Here is a 26,977-nt window from a genome sequence, read left to right on the forward strand (position 1 = left end):
CATTTCTTTTGCTATTACACCACGTCTATCTATCGATATATATAGTTATTGAATTATCGTCCAGCCCTAAAGAAGAAAACTGAAATGCAAAAAAAGGTGGAGATGAAGTAATTTCCGACTTCCCAGTTTCAGGCTCTGAGGTTAATGGAACGCAGCACTAGAACATTGGTGTGGGATGCTAGTAAAAGTTAAATAAACTGAATGCTAAGCTAATAAATCGCTAACCTAAAAAAATCAACAGACGGACCACAAAATTCACTATTCAACCTTCAACTTGGTACAGAGGCACCAGACGGAGCTGCTTTTATACCCCACAGCGGCAGACCTAGACACGCCAGTTTCTTTGAGTGACGTCACAATTTCTAACCAATAGCAATACTGATTCAATGCTAGACAACCGTTGCACCTTAGGAGGGCGCCACACTGATAGTTTGAGACACAAAACCAGGATTTCAACTAATACGCAGTAAATTATCAAAATAATCACCAGGAAATGTCAACAGCACTATAAGACAACTATTTTAGCAGTTTATCAGCAAAAAAGTTGATTTGGGGGTCATTTCCCCCTTTAAACAGTTCCAGACTTCTCAAGACTTGCTAAAAAAGCAATAAGTTACACTTTTGCTTGCAAGAGTTTCATTTATTCTTTTAACCACCCATCCGTCTCCTCTCTGACCTTCCAGATCCATCTTCCCTAACTGGATGTTGATTCCACAACCAAGCAGCACTTAACCTTTCATCGGGCGTGCGAATCACTTGATGGAAACCGTGACAGATAATGTAGGGAGACAGAAGGGGGGTGGGGGGTGTGCGGACGCCAACAACAGCGCTATTAAACCGGGGAAACTGATGAGACCCCGGTAGCGCTGACGCCGCTTTTCAGCGATGGGATTCATCGGGAGCTGACGACACACAACTCCCACGTATTTTTCGAGCGGCGCGTCCTTGAGTTCGCCTTTGCTTGTTCGCATCCCAGCACCGGTGTTGGTTGGTTGGTGGTCAGCAAAGGCAGAGCTACGGACCCAGACTGGTCGAGGTCAAAAGACGAGATTAAAATGCATGCACGCATACGGGTCAGATGTACTTGACTGGACGAGAAAACACATCCAACCCACACACACACAAACGCTCGAGAGCTGTATTTACGCCAGCCTCTCTCCACGCACGGCTCCAGAAGGGCCAGAAGGCCCTCGCTGCAGGAGGAGAGGGGTGGGGGGGGTGCAGGCGGAGGAAGAGGGGCCAGCAAAGGAGACAGGTGAGGGGGGAGGAGGAGGAGGATGAGAGCGAGAGAGACAGTGATGACACTCAGTTTTGAATGTCACCATGGTGCTAAAGCTCCCTGCTAACCTTTTGGCTGGAAATGATATGACTGGAGGGAAAGGGGAAGGGAGGATGGGGTGGGGAGCAAACGACAGCCAGGCAGAGATGGAGAGAAAAAAAAGAGACGGAAAGGGTGACAACGAAGAGGGGAGGGAGGGAGGGGAGGGAGGCTCATGCTTGGGCAAAAAGGAGTGGGTGGGCGGAGGTGGAGCAATAGATGGCAAAGATGAAAGAGATGGAGGCAAACAACGGCACTACTTCCATTCCCTCCCAAAAGGGCTGCTATCTCCGACACATGATGATAGGAGACAAAATGGCCACCCTGACAAACACCAGTCCTCTGGCTCAGACACCCAACACTGGCCCGTAAACACTACACTGACCGCCACGCCACCTGCTGCTCCCTGACCCACAGGCTGCACACGCCGCTCCGTACCGGGGCTCAAAACGTGACAGCCGACACGGAAACGCCGTTTCTGAGCGAGGAAGAGGTTTTCCTAATCACTTTTAAAAAAACAGAACCCGGGGACAGGTCTGCAGTGGCAAACCTGCAAGTGACTACATAAATCTGCTGCAACATGGTCTGAAAACTTGGTAAAACACAACACAGCTGCTGGTTGATGACACGGCAAAGCGCTGCCAAAGAAAACACCTGCTCATTCTTCTTCTGCCAGCAGTCTTAGAACTTCCACTTCCCGGTCCAGAAGTGCTGTCAGCAGCACACGGTCGCAAGAAAAAGGCTGTGAACCGATTCCAAGCTGCTCCTCCCGTCGGCCCATGAAGGCAGCGTGCTCTTACAAACCACCATCTTTCCTTCCAATTCACAAATAAAAGAAAAACCCAGACTACACGGAGCTGAGGATGTATCAAAGCCATCAGCCAATAGTCCATTAATCTGCACCTCAGCTACTGAAAATCATCATTTCTCTGGGATTACTGTCATTAAGAAACGAAAGATCGGAGTTGGTGAAAACTGGAACTACCATTGAGCAGGAAAAGCCTAATCTGTGTATTTCCAAAATAAAAGGTGCAAAGAAAAGGCTTGATTTTTTAAAAGGAGAAGCATAAAAAGTAGGTTTCCAACAGAAAGTCTTCAGTGGAAACAGTTTCCCATTTTCTTAAACTCAACTAACTACAGAAGCTGAGGCAATAAGACAAATTCAGGGATCCATCTTTTAGGATTTGACTGTATATCATACAAACATCTTGCTTCCAACTTTAGCAGATTTCAGTCATGAACTTATTCTCTCCACCTGATAAAGTACAACGACCCTCTGCTTGTTCTCCTTGGCTGGAAGGCCTACAGGCATTCGATGCAAACATCCCTCAGAGAAAACGACTCAAATCAGGACACAAAAAAACAGCCAAACCTAATAACGGGTGTATAATGCCAAAATTATGCAGATATAAAATCTCTTCAGATACCTCCGTCAGCCCCTAAAACAATGTGAAGTTGAATAATTCTAGTCTCACACTTCAATTTCACAATGACTGAATTCGTGTTAACGCAAGACTAAAACCACATAATCAGCCTTACGATCTGAAGAATAAACCACACTTGGTCAACATGGTTAGTGCATTAAGCCACATCACTTTCTTTCACACTCTGACGCCGTAGTACTGTATTAAAGCTGATCACAGAAAAAAAAAAAAAAAAAAAGGAACTCCTTATAATTCACCAAAATAAATGTAAGAGAATCAACTTCTGACAGCCACATGAACAGTGAAGCTAGAGATGTACCAATGCGATCCCTGGGCTACGCGTATCGGCCGATACCGATCCGATGCCACTGTTGAATGAATAAACCATATACCTTGCCATGTGAGTGAAGTCATCAGGTCTGAAACTTAATAAAACTTCTGTGTGCTCTTTAGCACGGTGCCTGTTTAAGTTTGTGGTGTTGACTTTACCAACCTTATCACTCACAACCATGTTGCTCTGTGTTTGCTCATGGCTAGCTGCTGTGCGTGCTTTGCGTAACCAACCGTTGCAAATATAGAAGTAAATAGATTGCAGAAACTGCATTGCTGCGTATGATAATTTTTATTTAAACGACTGGATCGGCATCAATCATCCGATATCTGGTTCAGCTAATTAGTCAATATCGGAGCCGATATCCGATCCGGGTATTGGATCAGCGCGTCTCTACAAAAATCCCACAATGGGTGACAGCAAAACAGAACTTAATGACGTCCTAATGAACCACAATAACACAACCTCTAACGTTTGAATCCTTTCTCATGTCTGTTTTTGCATTTACAAATACTGAGTTTCTTCTAACATTAGATTAGCGCTAAACATTGCAGTCATCCTCAACCTACGACCCTGGCCTCGTCCGTACATTTAATGATCGAGAAAATATACACAATCTTGGATCACGGGAAGAGAAATGCCCAGGATAAAGCGCCAAAACAAACGTCAGAATGAGTTAAAAAAAAACTTTAAAGGTCCTTCTACCTCCACTGACGTCAAAGGCCCGCTTCGCTACAGCTTCAGAATTTACACGCACTCTTGAAAACATGAACAACTTTCAAATAATCAACACTGATCACACCAATGATTCATAGGTCAGAACTACAGGGAGCAGTGTCTGACAAAAAAAAACATGACAAACTGATGGTCATCTGGTCAAAACTTGTTTTTGTGTCCTTCCCAAACTCAGAAGGCCGCAAAACAACAACAAAACCACATGCTTGTGGTAAGTGGAACATTTTCAATCTGATATTTTGACAGCAGGTGGGCAACTGTGTACGGATGCTATTAAGGAAATTAAGTTGTTTTATTTTTTTCTGTAATAAATAAATAAACACATAAAAGTAACAACTGAAAACAAACATTCATCAATTTAATAAAAACCTGACAAGAGTTTAAGGACATATACTTTGAAGCAAAAACGAGGACAAGCTTATAAATCCTTTTTTTTTTCTGTGAAAGAACTCACATTTTCTATCTTCTCTTTGTTTTGCAAATAAAGACCAATTGGGTCTTTTTCTGGGGAATACCGGTATCCCTTTGACTTAGACCCTTTCCACGCACACCCAAAGCAGCGAGACTCACACCATCTAACTTCTGTAAAACTTTGCTTTAATTCAACAAATAAATGTAAAGAAAACTGACCAAAAAAATAACAGAATTATGCTACATGCAGAGCAGATTGGTGGAGGTGGAAGAATTGACTCCGAAGGAAAATATTGGGTAAAAAAAAAAAAATCTAAATAGTCACAGTCATACTTCAAAAAGGAAACTGGAAATTGTTATTGGTCGGGAAAAGCCGGATCTGTTCATTTTTATTTTCAAACAAATAAACAAAAAGGCCAAACTGTCCAGGACATTTCATCAAAAGCCTCGATTTTCTTTACAACTTTTCAGTAAACTAACTTTTGCCTGAAGAGGGGGGAATTTCCTTCAAAACCACAAGAAAGGAGGACAAAAGGACAACAACAAAAAAACAGGGGAGAGACAAAATAGTGCTAAACATCTGTTGTGTGCTGTGTGTGTGTATGTGTGTGTGTGTGTGGTCGGGGCCCTCTTATCTCTCCCTCTGTGGCCCGCTAAACATGACTAGCTGCCATCTTGGCTCACAGACACAAGGTGGAGGGGGTAGCGGCGGCTCCAGGCTCTCCGGCGAACAGCAGCCGGGAAAATAAAGCAGCACAAATATCAACGCTGCAAGTGACACGACGAAAAAAACGTGTTGTTGTTGTTTTTTTCCCTTCTTTTACCCCCTGAAATTACAGCGCGACATCGATAAAGTGACCATTGTGCAAGTTGACCGACTACAGGAGAAAGATGGCAGAATAACGCAACAGACCCACGTCAAACTGCGTTAGATAATGTGGCAACTTTTGCACTCCGGCTCGTGCAAAACGCGCCGTTTTGTAACAAAGGTGAAGCCGGGGAGCTTTTCGCAGGTGCTCCGGGGTTTTTTTTTCCCCCCCACAACACCGAGGAACAAGTGTAGCCGCGACGGCTCCTAAACTTATCTCGCTGGACACCGTGTAATAAACGAAAAAAAAGCCCCGAAGCACTGAAAAAAGTAGGATATTCGATGTAAAGTCTGTGTTTTGACACCGGCACCAACAAAAAAAGTGAGGTAGGAGAAGCTTAAAGTTGCCTAGTTTGTCCAAACCGACACACAACCGCCCCGAGCTGGTTGGGAGCTAACTCCGGGGGGGGGCTAATGAGTGGTCCCGGTTTGGACACAATGAGGATGGGAGCGGGGCTAGCAGGCTAGCTGAACTTCTGTGTCCTAGCGCTGGGCCAGCCTCCAGCGGCTAGCACGGCTAATTAGCCTATCAGCGGCATTTCGCACGTCGTTCCGGACCAGGGAACGCTTCGCTCATCTCGGGCTTTGCCCCCTTTAAAAACTCCTTCCCCTCCGCCTCAAAGCGCAACGCGGGCACATTCGCCTCGCCGGGGCCAAACCAAGCGTCGTTTTAAATGCGAACTATTGCAAATAAAAACGTTTAAAAACACGGTTATATGGAGTGACCGCCTGGCCTCACAGCTTCTCCCCCCTCCTCCTCCTCCTGCTGCTCCTCTCCTCCGTCCAATAAAACTAGCGACTACTACAAACACTTCTCGCTGCTCGGTTCTGCCGAAAAAAAAAACGGCAACCGTGTGAGTGTGTATGGGGGGGGGAAACGTCAGTATTTGAAAACTTTTCCGTATAAATGTTTCAGTAAAGTGGCAGGAAGCGTGTTTGGGTTTGTGTGCCAAGCGTTGTCCGCTGGGAATCTCCCTCGGAGAGCTCCGCTCATTCAGCAGCAGCAGCAGCAGCAGTGACTCACCTCTACGAGCGAGCCACCTCGTGTCTCCTGGAAGCTTCAACACAATTAGCTAACGGAGCTAACGCTGACCGTTTAAAACCCGGAGTTAAGTCAACACCTCCGCCGAGGCCATTCACAAAGTTGTCAGGGCAAAGACTCGGGCACACACACGAGCTCTTTTCCCCCCCGCCGCCGCCGTCCGGGGGAATATTTCTTTCCACTTTTCAACTAACTAGTGGGACCGCTTTGCGCGTCTTGTGTGCGCGAGCGGTGCAGCGGGGGTGGCAGAGCTAAACTTGCTATTGTTAGCATGTCGGCATGGCAGCTTCGTGGACCTTCAATGACTTTAGGTGTAAAAAAAAAAAAAAAAAATGAGGGGATAAAAACGGCCGCCGAGCGAACGAGCAGCCACCGAAATCAGGCTTTCCTGCGAGTTAGCCCCGAAGGAAATGCCCGTCGGGTTCGGAAACACGACCGCGCTGTGGGTTAAAGAGTCCGATTGCGTCGTAAAGTCTGGAAAACTTACTATTCAGAGACGATATAAACTGTTTTAATTCCAAACCGTCGTATACTGCGATCCCATCTCATTCATGTTGCAACGTGCTTTGGAGGAGGGGGGGAAAAAATCGTAAATGTACTTATTAAAAAAAGAGGCATTTGTTAGCTTACCCAACAAGCTCGGTCACTTCGGGCTTTTATCAAATCAACTCCTCGTTAGTATCTCCGCTTGCTTGAGAAAAAAAAAAAAATCCACCGTGGTCCTTTTTTTCAGTTCGAAATATAAATAAACAGAGGGAAAAAGTTCAAGTTTTGCTGTTCTTTCAGGAAATATTTCTGCGGCGTATCTCGCATCCGCGACCTCGCCGGCTAGTGTGCGTTGCTCTTCTCTCCTTTGTGTTAATTTCACTCAAATCGAGTTTAATCCGATCGATCCCTCGGCTGGCCGCGCTCCCGAGTCCTCCCCTCCAGACACTCGCTCACCTTCCTCGGCCAGGGGGGGCGCGCTCCCGAGGACCTCTCATACAGAAAAACAGGCGGCGTGCGCGGTCACTGACCCTGCCGTGCCCGACTGACGCTCTTTCTGAGCTTCAGCTTTGGGATGCAAAATAAACGCAACGTGCTTCTTTGTGGGGATTTCAGGTGTTGAAGAAAATGAATGCTTAACATATAACTCGCATAATTATCTGATTTCACAGTTCTGTCAGAAATTATATATATATATATATATATATATATATATATATATATATAATGTATGATCTTCTGTAGTTTCCTATTTTCATGTATTTTTTTATACATTTATTTTAAATATTTCTTACTGTTGAAAGTGATACTATAGCTATAAGATATTCAGAAACTACTATGGTAAACCTCACCCGCATGTTGGCTTACTGATTAGCTCAATCAACCACACGGTAAGAGAACTTGAAATAGGCCTATTTATGTCTTTAGACTTACCAGCATAACTACGTCGCACCAGAAATATTTCACTGAAACTGTAGCTCATATTGATAGGTAGGTTAAGAATGAAAAACGTTCAAAGACAAAATATTGATTTCTTATCGGTTTTCCACACATGCATTATTTATGCATGGAAATGTTGACCTTAAAGGGAAACTTCAGCAACTTTACATATCAAAGTCCATTTCCGTGCATTGGGGAATACCACTGTACACAGATCATTATGAAAGTTGTCAGACCCTTTCAAGTTTTCCACGTTTTGTAATGTTTCTCATCAATCCTCACACAGTTCCCTTCAAGTCTGAAGCATGACGCTTTTTTTTTAAAGCGGTAATTTGTTAAACAGAAGTCAATTAAACACTATTTTCTAAGTGTGTATGAGTTACTAAATTCACAGAATTTGTACAGTGCTTTGCAAAAGTATTCACCCCCTTGGCTTTTTACCTATTTTTGTTACATTCAACCTGCAATTTATAAAACACTAGTCAGACCAGAGAGAGAGAGACAAAGAGAAGAGAAGATCTAGACTCAAACAAAAGTAAATAACTTTAGTCAAACTGATTTAATAAGACTTTACATCTCCGATCTTAACGTTTACCTTTCAATCCTACCACTAACCCTCTATTGCTGAATCAGCTAGGTTGGTGGAGGCGCCTTGGGACTCAGCATGTTTTCACGTTTGTAAGGTTCACTAATTTTTGTGCTCTTAGCACCACTTCATTATTACCATCCCTAGAGTCATACATGGTGACAGCAAATCATCCTGTGTGGATGGGTTTGTTTGTGTTTTTGCCTTTGGGGCTAAAATACTGTTCAAATCAAACGGTAGAGGTGCAGCGGGCTCTGATTCTTTTGATTTGTCTAATTTTTGGTAATTTCACACAATATTTAAATCCCACCTGCATTAAAGTCTCTCATTAGGCAATTTGAATGTGTGCTCTACGCATGGTCAAACATGGTGATGGCTTTTATCTATTGTAGGAATTTTCTGGCTGGGGGCCCAGAACACTACTTGGACCAGATAAAATGAAAAAGGGAAAATATAAAGCCAGATTGAACGTAGAGTGAACAGAACCTTTCGTCCAACTTTAAAAACAAGGCTTTGCATGTAAAATTAGGAGATTTACTCGGCGATCTCAACACACACATCCCAAGACAAGCATGTAAGTGAGCATTGTCCTGTAGGGAAGTATTCTTTTTATCTTCCACGTTGACAGGATCAACAGTCGAAGCATTTCTCAAATCATCACATTCACTTTTTTTTTTTTTAGGTTTGATATAGGACCCTGAGACATTAACAGCAAACGGGTCCTGGCATTTTAAATACTGACTAAGCATCACAGGAGATTAAATGAACACCATAAAGAAGAACAAATGCTTTCTTCACCGACTGGAGCAGAAGTGGCACAACCCTGTTTGAAGAACACAGAGAATTTTCTTATCACGTTTGACCAATCTAAAGTGATGAAATGATGATGTGTATTGCAAAAATATGAGGGACCTGCAGTAATGCGGATTTCCGTGACCGTGACACAATCTCTAATTTGCTTATCATATTAACCTAGCCTTAGGAAAGACACGTACAAACACATCACACACACACATGCGCGCGCACACACTTTTTCTCCGATGCACAAATACACAGCCTGTCTTAACTCTCATATCTCTTTGTCTACTTTTTAACTTCCTTCTTTTTGCAAAGCATATCAAATTTCATAAGAACGCCCCAGTATGGTTGCATATTCTTCTACCTACTTGTTTAGATAGTCGACAAAAAGTGTTGAGTTAAAACTCCGATATCGACAAAAAAACGATCTAATAAATGTACAAAAAGAACACAGAGGCCAGTTTCGCATCTCCTAAAAATATTTGATAATCTCAAGGACATTTGGGAAAATATTTTCAGAAGTGACGAGACAAAAGAGGAACTTTATAAAGTTGTGTGTCTTGTTACACTTGCTGTAAAACTTGAAAAAGCATTGCTGAAATAAAGAATCATACCAACATTGTGATGATGGTGTAATGGTCTGGTGTTTGTCTTGCTGCTGCAAGATCTGGTCATTTTGTGGTAATTGATGGAATGATGAAATCTGCTCTTGGACAGAAAGCCCTGATGGCGAATGTCCAGCCATTGGTTTGTGATCTTAACGGTATAGTGGACAATCTTTATTCGGCTTCGAGATCCGGGAGAATCATCTTATCTATAGGGCATTTCTCAAATATGTCAGATTAGCTCCCGCCCCCAGGAATCAACTCCAGTTAATTTTGGAAGATGAGGATGTCCCAGGAGCTTCATTTCAACATGCTTCAGTCGAGAAGCACAGCATGGAACAACTGAGACGTTGGTTGAAATGTAGAGGCCTGAAAGTTGGCAGAAACAAGCTGTATTAGTGGAAAAGTGAGGTTTTCTTTTGCTAGAAGTATGGTTGGGCTGTGTGGTAGCTAACACATTCCAGAAGTGTGTGAGCTAGGCTTAGCCAAGCCATTTGCAGTGTTTTTCCGAACAAAAATATAAACCTAAACTTTCCAACTAACGTTAACCAACTCCGTGGTTTCATTGCTCTGGTTCTCCGAGTTATCCCCGCCAGAATCTGTGTCCCCAGCGTCAGGAGCGTGCATGCAGCAGGGAGAGCAAATCCAGGCCGCTCCGTCTCATTTCCAACCATCTACACGTGAAAATAGAGATGTTTTCTTTTTGTTAGCAGAGAAAAAGAAGAGGGTCGTTACGTCATCGTTCAGTTAGCGGGTGAAAACTGAAGATTTAACACATCGGCACGGGGTTGTTTGAACAGATAGAGGACGTTTGGCTAATGGATAATCACGTCTGTTTAAACTCGATCGATCCCTCAACAACCCGTTCTCAGAAAGTAAACGGCTCTGTGGTCATTTGGAGATGTCCCACGGAAATAATAATTGCTTTGTGTTATTAGATTGTCGTGTGACTGTCTGCTGAAACAAAAAAAAAACAACCTTCTTGAGTCTGTCACAGATGTCTGGTTGTTTGATCACCATGGTCACTATGGCCATATCAAGAGTCACCCCGGCAGACACCGAAGCAGCAGTGTTTCGTTGTTACCATTATATCTGCTGATGCAGTATTCAGGACAGTGCTGTCTGCTTCACCACTCTACACAGCTTGTCCGAACACAAGATGGCCGCGACACAGGTGCACTGCCTGTTCTAAATGTAGTCATTTGACGTCATTTGAGGAATGCCCCATTCGCTGTCCCACATGCCAATCGTTGTGACGTGCTCCCGCAACACCAATGTCCGTACTCATTCCTTGTTAGTTACCTCTTGGTGCACATGCACACTTGTAGTGTGTATGTATCTGGTGAGCTTCAGTGTTAGCCGTTCATTGTAGCTCCGCTGCTCTTCCATATACTTTGAACATGACTGAGACTCGCAAGAAGCAAACGGTCTTACAAGTTTATGAGAAGAAGAGGAAGGCCTTAGAAGAAAGAAATAAGACCAGAGTGTATTTAGGAGATTCTTTCATGCAATCCCCCTGAGGAGCAGATGAGCAGGTAGGATAGTCTTTGCATGAGCAGTTATTTAAAAGGGAGCTTGGGGGTTTCTTACGTTCATTTCTGGAAAAATCGTCCTCTACCTTTATACTCTTTTGTACTTTGTTTATCTCCCAGGACAGTGATTCAAAGTAAAGGTTTTGGAGTGGCCTAATTAAAGTCTGAACACAAACTATATTGTTTTTCTACCCAGATTATTGAGATGCATCAAGATATATGTGCTCTTCTGGACTGAGATGTCTCCAGGTATCTGTTGGAGTCACTTCTCCAGAGTGGGGGTTACTACCCTGAGTGCTCCGATGACCACGGACACTACTGTTGTCTTCACCTTCTAGGCTCTTTCTAGTTCTTTCCTGAGCCCTTGGTATTTCTCCAGTGGTCACATCGATCACTATGGCTGTCCTCTACTGCTTATCAATGACCACAGTCTCTGGTTGGTTGGCCATTACCATTTTGTCTGTTTGTATCTGGAAGTCCCACAGGATCTTAGCTCTGTCATTCTCCACCACCATGGGAGATGACTCCCATTTTGACCTGGGGGAACTGTCTCCAGTTGGTATTCTGAACAGATGTTTCTGTACACTATACCAGCCACTTGGTTATGGGGTTCCATGTATTCCTTCCTTGCTAGTATCTTACACCTTGCTCTGAGATGCTGGATGGTTTCTGAGGCCTCTTTGCATAGTCTACACTTGGAGTCTTGTCTGGTATAGTAGATCTGGGCCTCTATCCCTCTGTTTCTCAAGGCCTGGTTGTGTGCTGTCATGACCAGTGCTTTGGTGCTGTCCTTCAGTCCAGTCCCCATGCAAGCCATTGAGCTGACTTCTCAGAACTTGCCTTACTCGTTGCAGGTATTTGACTGTTGCTGCTTTCCTTGTAGCCTCTTCGTGGTTGCCATTTGCTGGTGGTATTCCAAGGTACTTATAATTCTCTTCAACATCTGCTATTCTCCCTTCTTGGAGTGAAATCCACTCTGTGTGGATTACCTTCCCTCTCTTTGTCACCTTCCGGCCACATTTCTCCAGCCCGAATGACATCCAGATGTCCCTGGTGTAGATACTGGTGGTGTTTATCAGCGAGTCAATGTCTTGCTCGCTCTTAGCATACAGCTGTAGGTCATCCATGTACAGGAGGTGGCTGATAGTGGCCCCATTTCTGAGTTGGTATTCTTAGCCACTCTGATTGATTATTTAGTTGAGGGGGTTCAGGCCTACGCAGAACAGCAGAGGGTAAGGAGCATTACCCGTTTGATGGAGATTTACACAATTGGCTTCAAATTGGCCTCAAGGGTGGTTTTTCACAGCCTCTTGGAGTTTGCAATAAAGGCTCTCAGAGTGCTGTTGACCTTGTACAGCTTCAGGCATTCCAGGATCCATGCGTGTGGCAATGAGTCATAGGCTTTCTTGTAATCAACCCAGGCACGGCACAGGTTTGTTTGTCTGGTTTTGCAGTCTCGCGCAACTGTTCTGGCAACTAGCAGCTGGTGTTTGGGTCCTCTGGTGTTTTTATTAATGTTCTGCGCTTCTGTCATGTGTTGATCCATGTGGCTGCTTATTTTAGCTGCTATGACGCCTGACAGGAGCTTCCATGTTGTGGAGAGACAGGTTATTGGTTGGTTGGGGGAGGGGTCTTTCACTATCAAGAATGTTCGGCCTTCGGTCAGCCCTTTGGGATGGATCCCATTCTTCAGTAGTTGGTTTATTTTGCTACTGGGCGCTCATGGAGATAAATCAGCTTGTTGATCTGTCATGAGTTGATCCATGTGCCCACTTATCTTGAGCAGGCACATGGAGGTCACGCCATGTGCCTGAAATTGTCGTTACAGTGCCCTGGTTCACATGGCGTGGATATGTTCAGGCCTGGTGCTCTCCAGTTCTTCATACCTGAGAGTGGATGTCTGCCATTGTGATGTTCACTGGCCTTTGTTCAGGGAGATTATTGTGGTCTGCTGTTAGATCTATTTGCCACTGCGGATTGTTATGTCAGGCAGTACTACAATAAAGCCAGATACCTACTTTCTCCCATATACCCTTTCTAGTATTGCTCAGTCTCTTGCCTTGATGGGTTGGCTCATTTGTTATTATTTCCCTGCCACTTGGAGTACACTTTAGCTGGTTCAGTGGAGAACAGCATGTTTATTCATCTGGCTTCTATCTCCTTTGTGTACCTCTTCAGAGGGCCGGCCAAGGCTTGGAGTCTTTGTTTGGCAGTTTCCAGGGCCTCAGATTTGGGTATCTCTTTGTATTTCGGAAGTACTGCCTTTCTGGATGCACCCTTCTGGAGTTCTGAGAAGTGGCTTCCTTTTTTCCATGTTGCCTTGATTTTGGCTTCCAACCTTCTCCTCCATGGTGGACATGTCCATTGAGGTCATTTTTAATATTACCTTTGCCAAGGTTCATGGGTTGACGTGTTCTTAATTTATCCATGATCTTGTCTCTCAGATCAGTCAACCTCACATTCAGTTGTTCTCGCATTATTGGGGATTGATACCCTATCTATGGGGGGGTTGATGTTAACCCCACCATCTGACCTTGTGTCTTGGCTCCCCCTTGCCGTAGCACTCATGTGTTGTTATTCAATGTGTCGTTATAAGCAGTTGCCGTTTGTGAATGTTGGAACACTGAGTTACAAGCTGTTTTGCTGTTAGTTTTAGACTGTGGGTATTGAAGCATCCATGTTTCCCCCAATTTTTTTGACGTAGCCCCGCTGGCTAGGGTTACTGGTGTAGTAGCATTCTAATAGTACCTTATTGTCTTCTTGTGTCCTTGGCTCCGTGTTCCAGTAGCCCGTTTGTCGTCACAGCAGTGCCCTGGTCCCTCAACACTTGATGCAAACCTTGTTTGACCGGGCGAAGTCTGAGCCGGTATGATTATCGGCTTATATATATATATATATATATATATATGTGTGTGTGTGTGTGTGTATCTATCTATATATATATATATATACATTTTGTCTCCTTAGCATTGACATGTGGAGGAAATGGTGTGACATAAATGTAAAAATTAATCCAATTAGAAATTTCAAAACATATGAAGGAGATGTGGGCCCCTTGCCTCCATCTCTGATCGATTGCCATGTTTTTCAAACATTTTGGAGAAATATCAAGTTTAAAGAATATCAGGGTTATATCACATTTTATCCAATTATTGATGCCTGTCTCCAGTGAACCGTTTTTGTGTTCTTTTCCTGACTGATACCTTTGTACAATGACGTCCTTCTGACCATTTGTAACTTCTTATAAGGAAGAGTTTAGCTAAAAAATGCAAATGTGGAAAAGTCAAGAAAATCCTGCTAGGGTAGATTAACTTTATTTCAGCTTCACTCAATCATATTAAAAATAATGTCTGAACAATAAATGTCATATTATATGTAGAAAGACTGCGAAAGGGTTTATTATTTTCTAATGTTCTAAAGTTTTTTTTTAATTGTATTGCACTGAATAACTGTTCTTACCACTTTTTTCAATTAGTAACATTTCATGTCACACGAGAGATGTTACTAATGTTAATATCCTGTGGGAAAATTTGATTTTCCTGTCTCCAGTACAGTTAAAAATAAACAAATAAAAAGTTGCGAGTAAACATAAATTGATTCTATTAAAGAAAAAAAAAGGGATCTTCCAAACAGACCAGAGTTGGTGAGACTGAAGAGTAGTGTGTTTGACCAGGTGGTTAGCAGCACCGGAGCAACACAGGAGTGTGCTCTCACCATTTGTTTTCACCCTCTACTTTCAGTACTAGTCAGTCCTGTCATCTGCAGGAATACCTGAATGACACTGAAGTTATCAGGTGTATCTGAGGGGAACATAAGGCTGTGTACAGAAAACTGGTAAGCGCATGGTGGCACTAAATGGGAACAATTAGTACATTTTGAATTTGAACAAGGAAAAAAATTATTGGGATTTCTGGGCAGAGCAAGCCTATTTGAAACATGATTTCCATCACTGGTGAAAGAATATAGGTGGTAGAGGAGTATAAACACCTGGGTGTTTACCTGGACAACAGACTGGACTGGAACTACAACAGTACCCTGTCTACCAGGAGAATTGATCAGACTGTAATCTTAGATCTTCCAGTGTTTATAGCAAGGTGCTGCATATATTATGATTTTAAAGGCTTGAACAAACTTATAAACAGGTCTGGCTCTGTTCTCATTAATAAAAATTATAAATAATAGTAACAGGAGAATATAATGGACAATTCTGAGCATCCTTATCACAACAGTAATCCAACATCAAGGCAAATTTAATAAGAAACTTCAGCAAATCTTCTGCAACACAAAGTGCTACAGAAGATCCATCCTTCCTACAGCTATAACCTGTAATGACTCAATGGATACGTTTGGATAGTGAACGTTTCTATAACATTCAAGTTCCCTTTGGGATTAATAAAATATTAGCAAATTGAATTGAATTTCTCATTGATTAGACATTTTGGATATTTTTGATTTTCTTTTTACTATTTGGTTTACCATTTTAATGAGAGAAAAACATCAGGTAAACACATGCCAGCAAACCACAATGTCTTGAGTCTGATTTGTTCTCCATTTCCCTGCTGTTTCATAGAGTCAACTCACTCAATCTATAATTAGGGTCTATGATTATTTGAACAAAAATCTCTCTTACACCTAGTAAATTTTCTGAAAAAGAAAATATGTTGACAAACTGAAGCTATAAAAACCTACTTAGCATATATTATCATGCTAGCATTAGCACCTAATGTCTTGAATCTGATTTGTTCTCCATTTCCCTGCTGTTTCATAGAGTCAAAAACTCACTCAATCTATAATTAGGGTCTATGATTATTTGAACAAAAATCTCTCTTACACCTGGTAAATTTTCTGAAAAAGAAAATATGTTGACAAACTGAAGCTATGCTAAAACCTACTTAGCATATATTAGCATGCTAGCATTAGCACCTAAATTTACAAAGAAGTTCTAATCATCAAATGTTCAGGTTAACTCTGTATCGACTTGTCCTTGGTAGGTTATAATAATGATAAAAAAGTATTATTAATTGCACTGTCCCTTTTTTTATAGTAGCTAAACTTCAGCGTGTAGCTAGCAGGATGCATGACAGATGTGCCTATGGGTTAAAGCAAGAGTCATCCTGTACATACTATAGCCTGGGTCTAGGAATATGTGATGTTTTCAGATGTTCTGAGTTGTTAGTCTGTGGCAGAGGACATACCATTAAATCAACAGCTAAAACATTCCTGAAGTACCTGATTAAATTCCTATTTTTCTCTTCAATGTCGGTTTAATGTCCATTGCTTACCCATGTTGGGAGGGCCGCATTAATCTGGGAGTCATTATTTGGACAAATCTCTTTCTTGAGGCCTCTGTCATTTAAAACAACCACCCTGAAAGGTGTTATACACTGTGGCAGTATTGAGTGTTCAGAAAAGCCCTGGAAGCAAATAATGAATCTACACTTCAGCTTTTTATCTCAGTTTGTCACCTAGCTACCTGAGAGCGACATTTTCTGAGGGGTGCCAAATTTGTTTGTTCCAAACTTGTTCTGGATTTGTTGTTTCTACACATCCACAATCTCCTGTCCTTTTTGCATTTTCATTTCGGGTAGGACTATGGTGATGTTATAAATAAATTGCAGTTAGAGTTGTGGATTTCTCATAGTAGCTCCATAGTACCTGGAAATCTATGACGTTGCTAACCCATTACTCCTTTTACAGTGTGAGGAACCCTCCAAATGGTCTTTCTTGCAGCTGTAATTGAAAATATGACAGAACTCCCTTCCATTGTGCTTGCTGTCGGTCTATCGTGAATTAAGAGGAACAATTATCAGATCTACAGTTGCCAATAACATTATTAATTATGCGTTAGCTTTTCCCACTGCAAGGGGTTAGAGAGGTCCACGGGACATTAATAAGGGCTGAGCTCTACTCAAGTGTTCCTGCAAATCATGACAATGCAATAGTTGATATGAATGAACAATATCAGGATACTGAAGTCATGGGGGTCAAGTGGAATTTATTAAGCATTGCTTTCATTGTTTACACATGTTTTTCCTTTGCTTTTGGTAAAATTACCGACTGGTTTAGCAGTGTAAGACTTCTTACAGGAGAGAAGAACTAAAATGGCAAAATCACTTCATTTCTTTTGCAAACCAATAAATTATTTCTAAATAGTTATATTTATTTGAGGGGGAAAATGGGACTAAACAACTCAATTTTACCCTAGACAAAAATAAACAAAGCTTTATTGTATACTAATAAAAGCTTTTTTACAACCTACAATCTAAATCATTGTTTAGGAAGCAATGTAACCTTGTTTTGAGTTGATACGACCCACCTGTACCTGGACAATTTAAACAATGTGTCCAAATTTCAATTAATCTTAGATATTGACTTTTTGCAATAGTTTTTTTTTTTTTTTTTTTTTTTTACAATAAACCTTATATTCCAACTCAAGTGCCAGCAAAAACAAACACTCCCCAACCTTGACTATCCCATTCGTTTATTCATGATAAACGTAAAATTAATCAGCACCTGGAATACGAGTTGAAAGTCTCACTGAAACTGATCAATGTAATTTGAACTATACTGACAGGAGCCAAGTGACCCAAGCGTGTCTGAGCAGATTTTAAAGAGATCACTGGGGCAGAACTGACTACGGACATCAAACCAAGGAGAAACATCCTTCATTAGCAGCTCCAATATTTTGGTTGAAACACATAAGAAAAAGGCGCAGAATGCAGAGGGTTGTTGCTAAATTTTCACCTAATGTTGCTGCTGCAGCTAAAATCTCTCAGAGAAACAAATGATTGCTTACCTTTTACTTTAAAATATGATTATGGCACCATAATGCTCAGTTTGAGCAATGAACCAATCAGCAGTTTATATATATTCAATGTTAGCATTAATATCTTTAATTTTGGACTGTTCATAATTTTTGTAACCCTTTTTCTTCCAATTACAAAAACAATCAAAATATTTTGCCGATTTTTAAAAATCCACAATATGTAGACCCGCATGAATACTTGGTCAAAAGGCAAGTTGAACACTCTTTTTGTAGCAATCGAAAAGGTTCTGGCATAATTCTGGTGGATTTATTTTTCTTACTACTTCTATGATGGAAATCGCCAAACTTCCTGAAAGAGATCTGGCTTTTTAAGACATGGTCATTTGAGCAGCTGAATGTTTGCGGGGTATGTGCATTCAAAAGTCAGACTGAATACCTTTAGTGTCGTTAGAACTGTTATCTCCAAGTTTTAACCAACCAATTGTCGAAGTAGAATTTGAAGGTGGTCATTCCTTTTTACTTATTCCATCCCCTTAGCATAAGGCACCAGTATCACTGGTAGGAAGACACCCTCAGCATGAGACGACCACCACCGTGCTTCACAGCCAGTTCTTGGATTTAAAAGCCTTAACCTGATGGCTCCGGACGTTATTCATTCAAGTCAGATCAAATATTATTTCTTCAGAAGGCACTCCGTGTGGGTAAGGACATTTTTTCCCCCCGCCATCCATTTGTTTTTTTCTTGCTTAACCCATGCTTGATGTTTGCTTCTATGTGGACTGTGACATGGGTGTTCAAGCTCATTTCTTGTGGCTGTTAAATTTTCTGGAACATCTAAACTAATTTCCTTTCTTCTGAGAATAAGTCTGGGTCAGAGTTTTGCTGTCCCAACTGGTTTAAATGAGCTCTAGCCAGGTGAGCTGTCAAATGTGCAACCAGAATTATGCCAGAAGTGTGTTGGTGGCAACAAAAGGTGTATAATTGAGTAGCCGATTGCTAACGAACATGTCATCTCTGTTTGCGTTTGAGTCCGTTTAGAAAATACAAAACAAATTCAAATTTGTGGAACCAATGTTTGCTTTTAAAGCCCAACTGGTAAGTTGTACGATCATCCTAGCCAGAACAAGTCAAATGCATCCATTAAACCCCTTAATGACATTCAGGCCCATGGTGAGTGTAAAAGTCTGCCTGGAACAGCGTGAGTCATCAAGTTTGACCAACGCCCAAAACAGTGAAACTGTAAACATGTTGTAAAGGTGTGATAAAGTGTGGTAAACAAAGGACAATCGCACATGACCACTGATCGTGCAAGTGATTCTTGACCACATACGTGTTTCAGAAACGTTTCACTAATTAAGCAGTCTCCGGGTCCGACCGACCCTCATCTGGGAATACAACCTCCATGACGGCTCAAGGTCGAACGGCACATTTCCGAGAGTGCACAAGTCATTTCCTCCTCATTTTAATGGCTGAATCAGTCAGAAACCATGTGGAAACCTTGCAGCTTAATGGATTGAGGAGGGGGGGGAAAAAATTGAGACAGAAAACACAATTTCAGCAACCCCCCCCCACTCCTAAAACGCAATATTTCTCCATCTCCACAAACCATCAAAATGACAGGTTTAGAGTTTAGAATGTTTTATTATAGTTTATTGTGATAGCATTTTCATTTTTCCTTTTTTTTAGGTTTTATTTTTTCCAAAGAACAAACACAGCAAATAACTTTTAGGGGAAGGAGGAGAGGCAGAAAGAGGAGGCGAGAGAGAGAGAGAGAGAAAGAGAGAGAGAGAGGAGGACCACATACATAAGATAGATCAATCCATAGATAGATAAGTAGGTGGGTAGGTAGATAGATAGATACATCAGGTTTGGCTGGATCCTCCCCCTGTAACCCCTGTGGGTCCACACGTACACGCACGCGCGCACACTACATGTTGGTTTACAAAGGATAGTCAGCATCAGAATAAGATTAATAACCATTTGAATATATCAAGGAATTTAAAAAATAAACTAATATTAGAGAAGAACACACTGCCAAGGAAAATAAGATTCACTCGCACTGATGTCAAACCCAAAAGTTATACAGTTAGCCTGGAGAGAAATAAAACAAAAAGCAAAACAACCCCCCCGAATAAACAGCTTGGTTAAGCAGAAAAATATGTATACTTCATCTACACATGCATACATATACTGTATGCAGGCTGTGTTAGTGTGTGCACGCTTGGAGGGGGATAGGAAAGGAAACAATGCTGTATAGATTTGTTTCAAATGCCCCATTTCATACACAAAATTCAAAATCAGGCCTCTTTCTAGATTAATCTCCCAAAGTGCGCGTCTATGCATGTGTAACGCAGCGGCGACTAACTCGTTAGTGGTGAAATGCCTATCTGCAGATAAAGGGTCGCTCTGGTTCTTTTTTTTTTTTTTTTTTTGCAGCTGTCCAGGTCTCTCAGGGGGAGGGGCAGGGGGTGTGGAAGTTAAGGCAGACAGCTGATTTCAGGTCAGACTACAGGGGGCAGAGTAGGTGTTTTGCACCAGCCCACCTCCATATTGATAAAAACACAGGTAAACACGATATTTTGGCATTAAAAAATAAGTACAGAGCTGTTGTTACTGCAGTCTGGCAAAGAAAAAAAAAAGTGCGATAAAGTGAAGGGGTGAATGGCCATATAAGCGTAAAAACAGGGCTGATTACGAAGATTATGAAGCAGAAATAAAAATAAAACATTGCAGCAACCGATCAAGCTCTAAACAGCACATTATATATCCGGCAGCTAATTCAGGATGGAAATCTTAGCTCGCTTAAAAGGAAGATGCTCTGACATTTTCAGTCCGAGTCAAAGTGTCCCCCCCCCCCCACCACCACCACCACCAGGGACAGTGGGTTCCCTCTGCTCGGTCCTGTTAACAGCCTGTTATCATTCAAAGTTGTCATTTAAAATAAAGGGCACCTCCAACCCTAATGTACCGGGGGTGGGGTGGGGGGTGAGCTTCTTCGGGTTTAAATGAGAATTGTTCAAAATGCTAAAAAGCTGAAGGCCCTGAGCAGCGTCTTCCCAAGACCCTGGCTAAGACTTAACTAGACCACAAGAACATGCCACGCTTCGTCTTCAACAGCCAACACAGCTAAAGAAACCTAAAGAGCCATATATACACAGAAATGCGCCTGATAAATACATAAAAAAAAAAAGTCTTAACTTCTTATTTCATTTGTTTTCCTTTCTCTTCTTCACTTCATAACGACAGCCACCGCTCGACAACCCTTCAGCATTTTTTTTTTAACTTTCCTGCTCGTCTTTTCTGTTGCTCCAAAAGGATCAATGTTCACACTCAACAGTTTGGTCTTTTATTCTCTACCCAGACGATTTAAAACACTTTTTTAACAGGTTTTTTTTTTTTTTTTTAGTGTTTAGGAAATACAAAAAAAACAAACAACCAAAAACAAAAAAAAAAAACATGTGTGAGCTGACAAAGAGGACACAAAGACTGCAGGAGGACAATAACGTGACAAAGATAATGAGGGGAAAGCATGGACAAAAATGACATGATTTGCATCTCTCTTTTTTTTTTTATACAAATAATACAGAGCGACTCGAACGCCTCCAACACATCACAAACTGACATCCTGGAATATTTGTGCTGTCCCTATGCACACAGGCACAGCATGAAATCTGACTCAGCATGTAGAAACACGTCCTGCTATCAACGCGGTCTGTAGAAACGCGTAAGGATGTGTGTGTGTGTAGACACAACATGGTGCCGGGTTTATTCTGTAAAGTCAGACGTTAAGAGTGCTAAGTTTCTAACAAAGCCAGCTCACCGCAGACAATGACAGCTCTTAGTGAGTTTCAGTTCCTGCAATATACCAACATCCATGTAAATCAAGAGGACATTTATTAAATTGCTGGGGGGGGGACTTAATCCTGCGTTACGTTTGTGGGTTTTTACTCAAATGCTTAAAATCTTCAAACAATAGTGGGAAAACTTCTGAAATAAATGTGTAAATCTGCAGGCGAGGCCGACTCTGTCCTCATCCAGGGATGCTTAAGACACTCAGGATGGATGGATGGACGAATGAAGCGGTAGAGAGAGAGAAGTTAAACTGTTAGTGGGCCTGGACAGTTCTGTAGAAACGCGACGGAGGGTTGGAGAGGGCGAGGAGGAGGAGGAGGAAGGGCGAGGACTGGAGGAGGCGGTGCGTTGTGGGCCTTCAGCAGCAGCCTCCTCCAGCATGTTGGCCTCCCTGGTTACTGGACAGTGGGGAGTTGGTGGTGGGATGCTGGGGTCCGATCTTAATACCATTAGCCTGTGTGGAGACAGAAGAGGAAAAAAACGTAAGAAAGAGCTCACCTGGGGAGGAAAACCTACCTTCATCTTGATGCTTGGGGTTAAAATCTGACATTTTATAGACACAACATTGCTCCTTTTCTTGGTGCAAATAACCATTTTAAAACTCAGATACGGTTTCTTGGAAAAATATTCATACTTTTGCACATTTTGTCCCTTTAACGCAACAAACCAAAGTAGTTTATAGCAAATTTATGTGCTAGAGTCTAGTCAAAATAAAAATATAAAATACTGTGTGTCCAGCAGCCAGACCAAAGTGATGAACAACTCAAATCTCAATCAGATCTGAGTTTGATCTTAAACGTCATTCTAACATGCAACTACGCTTTGATCTAAACCAGATTTACTTAAGTACATTAAGAAAAGAGAAAAAAAGAAAAGTATTTCTAGGATGAGTTCTACTGCCAGGTACTTCTAACTTTACGGTGAGGGACACAGTTGTGAAGTAAACCCTGGCTGCATATCGAGTGTCGTCCTGCTGAAAGGTGAACCTCCAACCCAGGCTCAAGTCTCCAACACACTTTCTTCCAGCACTGCTCTATACTTAGCTCCATCCATCTTCCCATCAACTCTGACCAGCTTCCTTTTCCGGGCGTCCCCCACATGATGCTACCTGACATTTCACACCGACAGCTGTACTGTCGGTGTGGCATTTTGTAAACAACCTTTTATTCAAATGTCTAATGTAAAGCAAAAAATAAAACACAAACACTGATTTTGTAGATATAACATCCTGACCATGAAGTCTGTATAAAATAACATTTTGTTCTTGTGCAACACAAGAGTAAAACTTAGCCAATATGTGGACATGGCTTTGCTAAAATAATCTGGACGAGATTAAATTAGCTGCAGTTCGTTCTAAATTTGGGTGAAGAGGAAGAACGGCAACCTTTCAGTCATACACGCTGTGCAGTTAATCCAACCTTTGCTCAATAATTATCTAATATGTGCCAATCTATAATTGATGAGCTGCATATATAGCAAATGGTGCAGAAGAGGACTGGAAATGGTAAACAGATGTTTAAATGAGACTTCTCAGTTGCACAATTTAGTCATTTCAAAATCACAACCAAGCAGCACTTTCTACTATACAATTTTACAACATAGGGTTACATTAAAAGTAAAAAAAAAAATAAAAAAAGTAGTTTCATTTGGCCAGAAGTTGAGCTTTTAACAGCTCCGGTTGCACTTTACTATGCTGTAACTCCAGTGCTAATTAAAAACAAAGCAAGCTCACAAAGCGTTAACCGTGACAAAGAATCACATTAATTGAAAGCACAGACATAAATGTGCGATTACACTCGCTAACTAAATAGAAAGATGTCTGAATGACCGCTTGATATTGCTTTCATGGTGAGATTAAGAGTGCACGGTGTCTGTGGGGCTTTCTATTAGATCACATCATAGAGGACGCAACAGGTGCTGCCGTGCTGCACAAAGGCAGAGGAAACACCAGCAGCAGCAGCACTCAAGGACAACGGGATAAAAAAGAACAGCACATACAAAAGAGGAGTAACTGAGAAGGAGGCAGGCAGGTGGGTGGTAGGGAGACACTTTCATCTCTCTGAGCTGTAGTGCTCACTTTCTCTCTGCATTTCATCAGCTCTCTCTCTCTCTCCCTGTGTGGCTGTAGCACAGAGTCAGCCTCACTTGCTCTCTGTCTGTATATATTTATCTCTCCCCTCCCAGTGCAACTCTCCTCCTACACTCGGTAGCAGCCGTGCCTCTGGGAAACACTGTATGCCTTTAAATCACATTTATTGAGCTAAGGCCATGTGTGTGTTTTCTCGTAGCGCCTGCCAACATTTCTGGTGGGGCTTCCCTTTTTCTCGGAGCTCAGTCAGCTGATGTGGTTTGGCCGGCCTGCTTGCCTTCACTCCGTCTAACTGTTACTAATAACAAAAACGCTGAGCGGCCCACCATAGCACTGTCTGCCCAACACCTGCATTTGCTGGCTAAAGGGCCAAGTACACTCCGAAACACATGTGGAAACAGTCATTAGATTCACACATGGTTAACTACAATAGCTTGCATGTGTTAGTTGGTGCATAGAGGCCTAAACACTAGAAAATAAACCTTACCAAACTGTATAATGGGTGTAGCACAAGGCTCTAATTTTGGGCCATTGCTGTTCTTGTATAAATGACCTACCTATAAGCTATAAAGATGTTTAATGCCAAATCTATGCAGATGATGTTGTCATTACACAGATTATCTGATTGTAAAGATTTGTGGAGCTGTTGAAAGGACAAATAGTGGGAGTGAGAATGGGCCGGGGTAAGTTTTTCCATAGGTATGATAATACCGGGTAAAAATTGCGTCGTTTTACCGTACCACAGTATTTACAAAAACATGACCAAGCTGGTTTTATTTAAAAACAGAAAACCAACAGTTTTCACATTTTCACAAAACACATTTAGAAGTAAATGGGTTTGGTTGACCTATTTAGCTGTGCAGCTATGCACAGCAACAGGTGGGGGAGGTGTCACTTCAAATTATTGGTCTATTTTCTCCAATACTTTGTGATACTAGGGGTTTTAATGATTATGAGCTGCCAAGAAAAAGGTTTAATGTCCCTAGCTATGATGCTTTTACATACATTGGTTTCATACTAAGGCCTTGTTCCAAAAGAATTCTGGAAAACTATTTTAAAACCTATTGGTATGGGAGCCATAACAATGGAGATGTCATGCAAAACATCTCGTGTACTCCCTTTCATTTAAAGAGGACCCAGATCAGAAATAGTATGGCATCAGAAACTAACTCCCAGCTGAACAAATTAATGTAATTTAAATACAATAAATAAAACCAGCTCACAAAGCCTATCATGGTCTGTATGTTTCTTTCTTTCATGCGTTGCTATTCCTTTATGCATGCATCTATTTAAATGTTGCGTTATTGTTGGTTTTAGTTTTTTTTTTCTGTATTTGTAGGTTTAACATTTGAAAAGTCCAACGATGGACGAAAACTAGCCTTTTGTTTGAGGGCTAGCAAATAGAAAAGTTACTTATTTTCTGATTGCAACATTGTTTTTAGAACATTGATTCTTTTTCTTTCATTTCAGAATGCAGTTTTTTTTAAATAGTCTACACTTAGAGATTATCATAAAAAAAACATTTACCTTGAGGACAGCTTGTTTTTGCATGTTCCACAAATAATGAAATAAAAGTGAAGCTGGCTTCTAATGAAGCATTAGGATAAAAAAAGTTCACCTTTTTTAGCATCTGAACCTCAATTCTGACAATTTTTTTTAGTAAAAATGAAAGAAATTGGATTTTTTTCAGTGCATTGTTTAGCATCTGACCTGACCTTGATCATCATCAATATAAGAACTCCAGGTCCAGTTCACAGTGGTATAGAAAAAAAAAAAAAACATGTAAAGGGAGCTTCTTCATTATTTAATATATACAATTACTGTACATTTATGTACAGGCTCTCAGCCAAAAACTCAAAAATGAATTTTTTATGTATATAAAAATAATGCAGACCTGGAAAGTGATCAAATTCCATAATTGTCCAGACTTGGAACAAAGTAGGAACCTTGGTTTTGAATTCTGCCCCTAATTAAGTAAATCCTGTATTCATACTCCGGGACCGACTTATGTATTTAGATAACATGGGCACAGAAACTATACTTTCTGTGCCTTAACAGGTTGCAGAGCTTGCCAACTTGATTACCGATTAGCCAACCAAGAGTGTAACCACTTATGGGAACATTTAATTAATGCAGTGACTCAAAAAGGACTGGTGTTGGAAACCAGCTAGAGGGAACCTAACAGTGAATATTCTCCTTCTTCATAAATGCTTGACCGATTAAGAAAAAAAAAAAAAAGCTAGTGCTGATGAAAGACGTGGCATGATGTAAATCTGCTGTCCATTCTTTGCTGAAGGGGTGTGCCAAAGCGCTTCAGTGGCAGTATGCAACTGTGCTTCGCAGTGACGCATAAGCAATGTGAAATCTAGATCAGCAGTTTTAGGAAGTTCTGGCCCAGATATTCTGCTTTTAACTTCAACGTCGACGCAGGTCATTACGATACGTTAGACATCTAGAATGCCTTAAAACTGCAAACAACACTGGGCAGCGCCTAAAGATAAGAGCGTAAGGCTGAAAGAATGGAAAGAATGAAGAAGTTAGGTTGATATAGTCGTTGCCGAACAACTGCTTCCTTGCGGCTGAACGACAACAACAACAAAAATTAACTCTGGACCATCAGTTGAGGTGAGAGAGGCTCGTCAGCGCCAACTCATTTCTGATCCAGGGCTCCTAGTAGAGTCAGCACTTTTGTTCTACGGGGGAGCATTTAATTATTGGCTGGATGCAGGTTTGAAATGTATTGCACGCCCTTCATTTTTTTTCTAACTCGCAGTTCGCTCTGGGTCTGACCATCTTCATGTGGAAGTAATCGGATTAACATTTCAGCTCAATGACTGGCTGCGCGACTAAACTTTTCTGCCTCCTTTGCTGTTCCATAGATAGAAATTTGGCTGACAGTGACGGGGCTGACAGGCAGCTTACAGGCTGACTGGCTGAGTGAGTGTTTGTTTTCTTGCTGAATGACCGAGACCTTGTGGGACGCGAGGAATTTATGAGCTGGCAAAATGCCAAGAGAGTGAGGCCGAAAGAGAGAAAGAAAGAGAGAGAGAGAGAAAAGAGTGGAAAATAGAGCAGAGGAAAGGAGGAACACAGAGTTTTGCTTGGCTGGAGTCAAAGGAAGAAGAGAGGGTTTTTCCCCCCGCTCTACCTCTCTTTTTCTGAGGGTAGAGGGAGCGTGGCAAACCACACACACAG

The 26,977-nt window shown here is 41.7% G+C and overlaps 2 protein-coding genes across 2 annotated transcripts in view; both read right to left on the reverse strand.

The window, feature by feature from the left end:
• The window catches only part of chd7 (chromodomain helicase DNA binding protein 7), a 92,886-nt gene extending 85,789 nt beyond the window's left edge, over nucleotides 1–7,097 (reverse strand). Inside the window, exon 1 of the mRNA XM_012882796.3 lies at nucleotides 6,760–7,097. The gene's annotated coding sequence lies outside the window, so the exon portion shown is untranslated. The remainder of the gene's footprint in view (nucleotides 1–6,759) is intronic.
• A 13,157-nt stretch (nucleotides 7,098–20,254) lies between these two features.
• rab2a (RAB2A, member RAS oncogene family) overlaps nucleotides 20,255–26,977 on the reverse strand; it is a 30,876-nt gene continuing 24,153 nt past the window's right edge. The window contains exon 8 of the mRNA XM_012882808.3: nucleotides 20,255–22,147. Within this exon, the coding sequence (XP_012738262.1) occupies nucleotides 22,052–22,147 (96 nt within the window). The 3' untranslated portion in view covers nucleotides 20,255–22,051. The remainder of the gene's footprint in view (nucleotides 22,148–26,977) is intronic.

Source organism: Fundulus heteroclitus, unplaced genomic scaffold (genome assembly GCF_011125445.2).
Source record: "Fundulus heteroclitus isolate FHET01 unplaced genomic scaffold, MU-UCD_Fhet_4.1 scaffold_94, whole genome shotgun sequence".
NCBI lineage: Eukaryota > Metazoa > Chordata > Actinopteri > Cyprinodontiformes > Fundulidae > Fundulus > Fundulus heteroclitus.